Source organism: Ceratina calcarata, unplaced genomic scaffold, assembly GCF_001652005.2.
Source record: "Ceratina calcarata isolate Rehan_Ccalc_2016 unplaced genomic scaffold, ASM165200v1 scaffold289.2, whole genome shotgun sequence".
Lineage (NCBI taxonomy): Eukaryota > Metazoa > Arthropoda > Insecta > Hymenoptera > Apidae > Ceratina > Ceratina calcarata.
This window is the reverse complement of record NW_017151272.1, coordinates 479,504-489,898: the sequence shown is the minus strand read 5'-3', so window position 1 is coordinate 489,898 and position 10,395 is coordinate 479,504. Positions and strand designations below refer to the sequence as shown.

The 10,395-nt window shown below is 44.2% G+C and overlaps 2 protein-coding genes across 2 annotated transcripts; both read left to right on the top strand.

Moving 5' to 3' along the window:
- Nucleotides 1-79: 79 nt before the first annotated feature.
- Nucleotides 80-1,131, top strand: LOC108623784 (Partner of Sld Five 1). Its single transcript, XM_018022580.2, has 4 exons — nt 80-317; nt 388-452; nt 529-835; nt 922-1,131. The coding sequence occupies exons 1-4, from the start codon at nt 249-251 to the stop codon at nt 1,063-1,065; spliced, it is 585 nt and encodes a 194-aa protein (XP_017878069.1). The 5' UTR covers nt 80-248; the 3' UTR covers nt 1,066-1,131.
- Nucleotides 1,132-3,491: 2,360 nt separating this feature from the next.
- LOC108623776 (NF-kappa-B inhibitor cactus) lies at nt 3,492-9,826 on the top strand. Its single transcript, XM_018022567.2, has 3 exons — nt 3,492-4,624; nt 5,957-6,309; nt 8,443-9,826. The coding sequence occupies exons 1-3, from the start codon at nt 4,176-4,178 to the stop codon at nt 8,829-8,831; spliced, it is 1,191 nt and encodes a 396-aa protein (XP_017878056.1). The 5' UTR covers nt 3,492-4,175; the 3' UTR covers nt 8,832-9,826.
- Nucleotides 9,827-10,395: the final 569 nt, after the last annotated feature.

Here is a 10,395-nt window from a genome sequence, read left to right as displayed (position 1 = left end):
CGCAATGTATGTGAGAAATGTCCAACAAGTAGTTAAGGATCACTGTTGTCGCGCTGCTGTGACAGTTGAGTTTCACGATTCCCTAACGCGTGGCGCTGTGGACGAGATTATCGGCCGAACGAAGCTAAAGGTGTCACCACCATTCAATTCGAGTGATTGTTTATCTTTATGCAGCAACAGTTGGTTTTTAAATGTTCTACTGATTGTTGCATCGTACTGTGATCGTTTAATAATTATAATCTTGAAACATGTACGGGAGAAAAGCTGCTAAACTTATAACAGAATTAGATTTAGGCTCTGACATACAACCGTTCAATGTAGGTTTTCTAAGTTGCATTCAGTTAAAAATGATAGTAGAACAAATTAAAAAGATCGTTTCATTCTTAGGAGCACTTAGTTAAACAAGTTTTGGCTGAAATGCATTTTCTCTACGATGCAAATATGACTGATAGGTTTGTGAATATGATCGTGCTAAACTTATTCATTTCAATGAAGAAAAAGAATTCATGATTGACAGACTTCTTTCAGCAATGCTGCTAGGAACGATAATAACATGGCTTTATTGCCTTCGGTGCAACTAAGACACATAGCACTGACGAGAAATAAAAGATGTGTCCTAACATACATTTATAACAGAATGAGGAAAATAAGGGAATTACGGTGGGAGCTAGGTAGCATCTTGCCATCAGAAATAAATTCCAATCTCTTGAATGCTGAAGTTCAATGGTTTCAGTCGTACAATAGATCTTTGGCCACGTATATGAGATCTCTGGGAGATGATCAAGGATTTAATCTAACAACGAATATCTTGCCTCCAAAAACTCTTTATGTGGAGGTAAGCACATTGTAGAGCCAAATCTGTTTCCAACGATGATCCAAATCTGTTTTTAAAGATACTGAGACGCAATGATCCTGTTGCAGGTGAAGTGTGTAGCAGACTTTGGAAAGTTGGAATTGGAAGATGGGGAAGTTATCTTGCTGAAGCAAAACACGTATCACTTATTACCTAGAGCCGTGTGCGAACCTCTCATAAGACAGGGTATACTTGAACACAATAGTACATAACATGTACTTCTCAATTTTGTAATCAACAACGTTCGCTTGAAAAATATACGAATTATATTTGTAGGATATCTAAACCGGAACCCTAATTCCCAGTACCCGAAAAAAGAACGAAGCGATTATTCATCCTGTCGTAAAATTCGATAACCCGCATGTTCACGTATGCTTTCATCAGGAATTTCCCGTCCCGAACTCAAATTCCTTGATCGTGTCAGCGCGTAGCCGTTCAAACAGTCAAAGACGCGTCCGCGTGCGCTACAGTATGTATGCCGCGTGTGAACAATTTTGTTTGCCTTTGTTATACAAGATTTACTTTGCGTTCGATATACACAATCTATAGATTAATATTGATTTATAATTTTTCTTTTTGATCGAGACGACGCAAACAGCTAACTTCGATCATTTCTACCTGACGCCGACGAGTAGCATGCTATTCGTTTATCGAACTCCGAGAACGTTCACGAGCAAAGGGTGAGTGATCATTTAAAAAAGTGATATCTACTCTTTTTCATGCGTTTCTCGTATCCATAGGTAATTTAGTTATCTTACACGTTTAGTTACGTCGGAACTACCGCGACAGAAATAAATGCAAAACGATCCAATACTTTCGCCACATTCTCGTTGCTGCTTTGAGTCATCGTACTTTCCCAGATCTTTTAGATTTAAAATATCATCGATATGCCTTACTTCGTAGAAACACTAGTAATTAGTATTGTTGTTTCCTTGAGAGGGCTGTTTGCCATGTGCCGAAGAAGCTAATAGATAATTATCTGAATCGAGTACAAGCACTCGACGTTGATCGCGATGCTTAAGAAACTAGATTCAAGGTGCAGCGGTTGATAAAAAAAGTGTGTTATGTCAATCTATCAATCGGTGAATTGGTCCTCGTAAATGATACGGAGATAATACATTTTCTGAGACTTATCAGAATCAGGTTTTCCCCAGATAACTCGGTCACGGAGAGTCTACCGTTGTTACCATGAAAAAATTTTGATCACAATATTTTTTCCTTGTTTAAAGCTATCGATAACGTTCGTTTAATCCCATTGATGAACTGTACACACCTTTCGTCAAGTTTATCGGCTCAGAGACAGATAAGAGAGTGCTCTTTTGGAACCGACCTCTTCATATAATTATGCACATTGAACTCGAGAAATCTGTTAATAGCTTTTAAATCTGATATCATAAGTCGCAAATAAAAATTACTCGCTCATCGAATCCATTCATTATTTGCGAATGGTTACGTAAAATTATATGATTCATGTGTCATCGGTCTATAGGATTAAAGCTATCGTTTTCAGAGCCTTCCTCAGTTTACGATCTTTTACAAAGGCTGACTTACCTGTAATTGGCTAAACCTACCCGTGTAACCGCCGCATTATAAGAAAGCACATGTATTTACAATGGTCTGGCACGGTCGTTCCGGCTGGCGTACATTTTACGAGCGATAACAGGTAGAAGTTCCCTTTGTTTTAAGGTCGGGTGTCAGTAACCATCTTCTGGGGAAACCCGTATTTTAAAGAGCCATGAATAGGACCGAGTTCTTAGTTGCCAGGCATTCATTTCAACGAATATATCACCATTCACGTGGCATGGTAAAAACCATCGACGTTATCCGCAAATATTGACGACGTTCCCAGATCACAACGGAAATGCCGATGGAATTTCCGGTGAGTTCGTATTCGTCGGAACAGCGATTCAAAAAGAAAGTAGAACGGTGAAATCTGCATTTCTCTGTAGAAACCTACACAGTGGCTCACGAAACGCGAAATGCAGATTTGACCGGTCGCGTACAGTTCACTGACCTTCGCTAACAAGCGTCGTTCGACGCTTCCTTCTTCTCGTCCATAAAGTTAAAACCAACGACGGATAAATCGCGAATAGATAAATAACTGCGCAAGCAGAACGGCGCATTATACGCGCGGTACGTAAAAATTTCTTACTAAGTACTCACCGTCGGATGCAAGCGGGAAACTTTAACGCTGTATCTGTGTGTCTGTTATGATCCGATGCAATTGTCCTCGTCACTGAAAAACAACGCGATAAAGAACGATTGATGATCTATCGAGCGAAATAGTCGCAACGAGCATATACGCGAAAGATAAACAAAGTGTAGAGAAAGGAATTTTCGCGTGGGATCAATTGCACGTTTCCTTCCTCGTTTCATTGTGAAATTGTTTTCAGCTTCAAGCGATCGCGGTAAGTCTTTTTGGTCTTCTCGATACGGCTTTCTTTTTTTAGAGCAGTTATCGAAAGAATGCCAAGTTATATTGAGTACACGGTGTATACGTGCAGCTGGCCCTGCTAGAGGACGATGGGTTTTCCCACCCCCTACCTTTCCCCTTTGAGAGATCGCGAGCCGAGCCGTCTCTACCGCCAGGGCCTCCACTGTGCTTCGCGGCCATCGTGGAAGTAACTCCGCGCGTCACCTAACGCTGCGAGATCAGTTCGTTTTCAGACAGCGTGCTGGTCAGTGTTTCGACGACGTTTATTACGAATTCCCACGATTAATCAAGTACACGTATTCACTGATAATCTCTCTCTCCGTCGAACGCGCAAACCCATATTTGCATAACCTATAATCATCGAACGCGCGAATATATCTACGCGAAACGATTGTCAGCCGCATGAGCCGCGAAGCAATCGTGGAACGACGTGCACTGGCCGACGATACGATCATACGATCTGCGAACACAGTCGAACAAACGAGAATGCAACGACAACGAGATAGCGAGCACACATAGAGTGACCAGCTGTTCGAGCTGACTGACGATCGAACGGGATCGTTTAAATTAAACGGATCAGCGGCGTCGATCGCGAACGAACGACAACGGAGAAACGAACGTGTTCTCGCGTTCAGGGATACAGAGGAGATCGAACGAAATTTGAACGGCCAACCGATTGCTGGCTCGAGTCATATTCTACGCAGAATCGTGTTGAGATTCTTTATTAAACGAGCGTAGTGGTTCGCACGCACAGTGCATCGCTGCGTGTCTCTCTGTGTACATGTGCGTACGCGTGTATACGAGGTTCGCGTGGTAGTTTTCCTTCGTCCGAGGCGAGAGCGGGAAAAGGCCGATCTTCGGTGCTCGAGTCATTGATTCATTACAAACATGTGGCATCCGTCGAGAACGACACCGATGGAGAGCTATGTTCCAGAGAACGAGCAAGGAAAATTCAAGGAGCAGCGTGATTCGGGTCACATTGATTCCGGATTCCTATCCAGCGGGAACCTGCAAGTGAGCTCCGAGATCTGCGAGCAGGAATCCTCAAGTGCTGTAACAACCGCACCCGTCGTACCGGAACCAATGAGGGCAGACAGCGGCGTGGATCTTGGGTTGAGCGAGAGCCTGAGCCAGCTCACGTTGAAGCAGGTCACGTTGAATCCTTTGGCGAGCGGCAAGATCCAAGCCGAACCAACCGTCGAATTGACTCCGGTCAGGTCCGAGAAACTCGAGCAACGCGATGACGACTCTGCGTTGCGACTGGACTCGGATACGGAGAAACCGTTCAACGAGGAACCTTGGCAGCTCTATTATACACAGGACGACGACGGTGACACGTAAGTGTATAATCTAGGTTCCTCTTCCTCTTCGAATTGTACGCATACACTCTCGCCTTCTCAAAACAAGCCTGACCTAATTAACTCTCACGCGGCTTTTCGTCGATTCCCTCGTTTCTTTTTCTATTGTCATCAGACGTCACGTGTACTTGGACGTCATTCCTCTGAAATTTCCGATGTGACTAACAAGACGGCTCAATGAGCAAAATAAATCGGTAGATCATTTGATAAGGCGCATAATTGGTAAGGAGCGACGCAAGCGCAATCTCAATGCAACCTGTAGCCCACGTTTTAGATCCACGTTAATGTTTTCAAGTGTACTATCGATCGATAGTACCTACGATAATAATAACGTCGCGTTCTATTCAATGGACGGTAGTTCTTGTACGGTGAAACAATGACTCGGTGATTTGCATGCGACATATGCGTACTACCGTTTTTCCTTGTATCGATTTAAAGTACACGGAATTTTGCTTGCAGCGTTACGTAGCACCGAAGAGGTCAATACCATTAAAGAAAATGATTCGATTAACCATCGGAATTCGATTGCATCAACCATTTTCAATCTTTGCAATGACTCAAGAAATCCCGGAGATCTATACTGTTCTCTCAATTAAATGATACCACGTATGACATACCTAGATAAACACCATCACCATCTGCAACCATTGCATTACTGATCACGTGGAAAATATGTCGACCGAAGCAAATATTGTCTCGCGTCATGCATCGATGCAGGCGAAATCGTACATGTTTTTTTTAATCGCGAAGCGCGTTGACCGAGTCTAACACGCGCGATATTGAAATTGCGCGAGATCCTTCCAACGGCGATACGTCATCGTGGTAGGGAGTGATAGAATCGAATTCTTCCGGTAATAAATTCTCTAACATCTTACGAAATGCCACGCGACATTTTACGTCATTTTTTTTTCTCTCCGCTCTCGCTCGTAGCTGATCGTTACATACGGCTTTACACAAACATTGCGTATACTCTACTATTGAAACGCGGTACACGTCATTACTCTGTGACGAAACGTTTGACCTTTTATGCACATGAAAAAAGGAACGAGCTGTACGAAATGAGGAAAAAATTCACGCTCCGAGGTCGATGCCGAACAACGTAAACACGTGCGCTAATCTCGATTACTCATTAGATGCTAGATCATGACGTAATGTTTTCCGTTAATATTATTAACCACTCGCATTGTAAATTATTCCCACGTACGGTACGTAGCACGTGGAGATTCTCGATTCGAGATTATTTTTTACAGCCATCAACAGTCGAAACTGTTATCCACAATCGTTTACAGGCATGTTATTAATTTTTTTCAGGCAACTGCATATAGCCATAGTGCAGGGCTTTTTGGAGGCCGCGTTCAGTTTGATACGGATGGCACCGCACTGGTGTCTCTTGAATATATTGAACGACGACGGTCAGTCCCCGCTGCACCTTGCAGTTTTGACGCGGCAGCCGCGGATCGTTAGACGGCTAATTTTGGCAGGTGCAAGCCCGTCGTTAAGGAATTTCCGTGGAAACACGGCTCTGCATTTAGCCTGCGCGACCGGCGATTTCGCCTCGGCGAAAGCACTTACGGACCCTTTGACACCTGTGGAGAGGAACTACCTTCATCACGGAAAGAAAATGCCTGCCTTGCCGCAGAATCTTGAGCAACGGAACTACGACGGTAAGCAGTTTACGGCACTATTCTTCCCATCTTTTTTTATAGCCCCGTAAATGAGATTATCCGGCCGAGGGTATTTATTGGCATTACCTGGGCAAAGAATGCCTACTCGTGTTAAACAGAGATGGTACAGCCTTAGTCAAATAGTTGTGTAACCATTTAATCTTCGACTCAATGAGACGTAACATGCCCTTATTAAAACGCTCAATAAGAGGAAACGTGTGGAGTAAGAGGTTCTACGGGGAAGGGAGCGCACGTGACGCGAATGTGGTATTGTTCGCGGAGAAGACAAACGAATCGCTTTGGAAAATCCTAACAACTTTTACCGCATTGAACAACAGTCATTGGCATCGCACGCGCGGACCGAGAACAATCCTGTAACCACGATTATATGCGCGGATTTCCCACGATTTCATTGAGAGCCACAGACAGCCCGTTATTCCAATCGTTTCCTTTGGAAATTCCATCGGTACAAAGTGCGATCCGGCATTGGTGATTGATCGTTTCACTTTCGAAAAAAATGTTCCATCGCATTTCTCGCTTCCTTTCGTTACACGATACGACATAACGTCTTCTTCTTTGCGTCACGAGTTCGTATTCGTTCGTGCGATTCGATGCGTTTCCGGTGGATGCTCACGCGATCTTAAAGCGATTTCCGTTGCGGTCGATTCAGAATACGAGTATCTCGGACGTTTCGGGGAAAAATTTATTCAGGAGATTTTCCCGCCGTCGTCCTTCTCATTCCTGGACCATCCATCCCGTACCCATTTGTCATGGGATTTCTGCGTACTCTTCAATCCATAAGCGGCTTCGCGCGGAACGCGAGACTCGAACGGCGCACGTTTACTGCTTTTCAAAGTTCCGGAATTCCCGCATAACGTCATCGTTCGTCTTTATTATAGAGTCGCCCTATGGTTTTAAACTGCTGTCGTAACGACCGATTTTGGACCATGACGAAACGAATCGAGATACACTTTTGCCGTTTTGCGAATCTAATCGCAAGCTCGCGTGCTCTGCTTGCGTCGTACGTAGATACCCATGACGTACAACGTGCTTTACGGTCTTATCGATTCGTAAATACGCGAACGAAAAGGGACGGGCGATCGGGGGAGGTGGTCAGGTTTAAATTAGAGTTTCTCGCTATTACAGAGCGAAGCTTCGGAGGTTCAAGTGTATGAGCAATGATTCGGTCCTGACGAGACGGCGCCTAGAGAATTTCACGAGCGTAGCAATTAGACAGCGGGAGGGAGAAGAAAGTCGCGGAGAGAAAAGAGTGTCGGTGTTGGAATACGAGCGACGGAATTTTGGCGCGTCGTCTATGCGTGCGTGAGTGCGTGCACGCGCGTTACATCACGCGGCGGCGCGCGATGAGACAGAGGAGCAGATGTTTTTGATATTTAAAAATACCTGCCGCGACTATTTGCGTGTCGTGATATTCTCGCTTCGGTTCGACTCGGGAAACCCCACACGGGCGTCGAAACCGGTGGACGAGCGCTCGCTTTCATCCCTCGGACCATTCTTTGACCCTTTCTCTTTCTTTCTCTCTCAACGAGAGACACTAGAAAAACCGGCTGAAAAGATGGTCACTCGTTGTCCTCGATTGTTCGCATTCTCGTTCTTGAACCTCGGAACGAGGAGAGCTTCATTTCAATTACAAATCGTTGGTATGGTGTCATTTAAGCATACGGGAAATTCCGTGATACATAAGTAATTTATTTCCTCCGCGCACCTCCGACACTGCTTGCGCCGTACGAGTTAAAACGCATCCCGATAAGAATAGACGCATAAATATTTGCTCACCGCAGGGATCGTTTAAAGCTCTCTGTTGCGAGGCGGGCCCGAGATTAGTAATTAAATTCCGCCAATGTACATGCTGCCGGTGGTAACAAGGGAGGGTTAATTTTAGCATTTACTTTGATCGGTACGAACCTAGTTTGGACCGCGGGACGCCGGCCAAACCTCCGACGACAATGATTCACCCGCGTCTTCCTAGTTCTATCTTTATCTTAAGCATGTGACTCGGTCGCATCGTTTTGAACCGTGCGCGTCTCGGGACAAGTTTTAGAAATTTAAAAAAAAACCCTGAGACACTTCGTAGACGAAATGTAGATCGTAATTGAATTTTTAACGTTTCAGGAGAAATGTGCTTGCACATTGCAGCCGCGCACGGATACGTAGAGCTGGTACGTCTTCTTCTGCGCCTCGGAGCGGATCTTGAAGCTAGAGAAGCGTTGGCGGGAAAGACGGCCCTTCACCTCGCCGTGGAACGTGGGTGTCGATCGGTGGTCGCGTTTCTCCTTAAGGAATGCAGGCCTCGCCTGGACACGCAGACCTACGCCGGGATCACCGCGTACCAGCTGGCCCTGTGCTTCGACACTCAGCTCGCGAGAGAGCTAGTGAGATTGGGCGCGACGCCGGAACCGCTTCCGGAATCGGATTCCGACAGCAGCGACGAAGACGATAGCAACTATTTACCCGCGATCGCGAGACTCAGACAGCAGAACGCTGTCGGCGTAAAAGTGTAGGAGCATCTATCGATCTAATCTCGATCTGACAGACGTATCAGTTTCTTGATCGTCGATCGATGTCTATCGCTTAATCGATTAGGGTATTTGCCGAAAAATTCGCCACACCGAACGGCATATACACGTTCCACGTGTATCATATCGTTCGGTCAATTAAAGGTATTTAACGCGTGTCGCGACGTGGGTATCCATAGACATTAGAACGAAAGAGAAAACGATGATCCGAACTCCGTCGAATACAAGTATTAATTATATTAAAACGAATATGTTTTACTTGTTTGAAACTAACTAGCAAGATCAGTGTAAAACGTATTGTAACAGCGACAAAGTATAGAAAGAATATACGAAAGAAATACGAGCAGAGACACTGAGAGCAAATAGGATTAAGGAGTCTTTTTGATGTAAATGTGCCTCTATGAGGATTTATCGTTAAATTTCGATCAACGAATGTTTCGATTGCACGCTGGCCGCAAGGGATTCATATTTACGCTCGAAGGACCGCGGGATCTCGTATTGTAAATATAAAGCTTTCTTCGTCCTGTTCAAGCTGCCTGAGAACGCATGGACGTTCGTACGCCTCGAAGTGTTTTAATCTGACATATAAAGGATCATCTGATAGTGAAACCTGATATGAAGAAATCTGATAGTAAAATAGTACGTGACGGAACAATCAGAATTTGATTGTTCGTCACAAGATGTACATACGTATATATACATATTTATATTAGATAAGTTAAAAGATCGAAATAATATGAATAGGATTATTTATCGAGAAACGTCGTTCACTTGGCTCGGGGTACTCTCGTACGTTTAATATGTGAACAATTCGCAAAATGTCCTCGTTTCTCCTTCTCCCTGTGTTGTACATAGTCATATTTGCCTAGTATCTTAAACGTGTCGTGTTTTTTACGGCACTACCGATAATAGAACAAGATAACGTTGTTACATAACGTACGTAATTATTTTTTTAGTAATAAACGATCATATGAAATGTATAAATTTGGAAATTTCTTATCAGCGTGAACCGCGGGCTTCTTGCTGTACTTCGGATTCGTAAGAAAACGCGAAGGAGGACAAAACGTGATATTGTAAGAGCCAACGTAAAAATGTAGAGCAAGGACCGGGTGTTAGTTATTTCGGGTCCGTAACGTGTAATGGTCTAGGCATTCCAAGAAGCCTACAGTCTTCTTCCTTTTTCGGTGAGTTTGGTCTGCGAGCTGCAGAGGTTCCGGGATATATTTGGACCTCGGGAAAGAGGGGGTTCTTACTAATCGTCTGATAGTCCTCGGGTGTAAGTAGTCATTTCTTTATGCTCATAGATTTATCTGCACGTCGAAGAACAAATGTTGACGATTCTTCATTAAATAGTAAAAAAAGAATGAAACTATCAGTCGTACGACGATATTATCTCGGGTAGATTAAGCGAATTTTTAATATTATTACGTCGCGGTTATCGAACTGCGTCGAGGACGAAAAACATGTCTAACGCAACAAATACCTGGAATTCCCCAATTACTCCGATTTGCAGGTGGAAATACCAAGTTCTGTGGCAATGAACATGGTA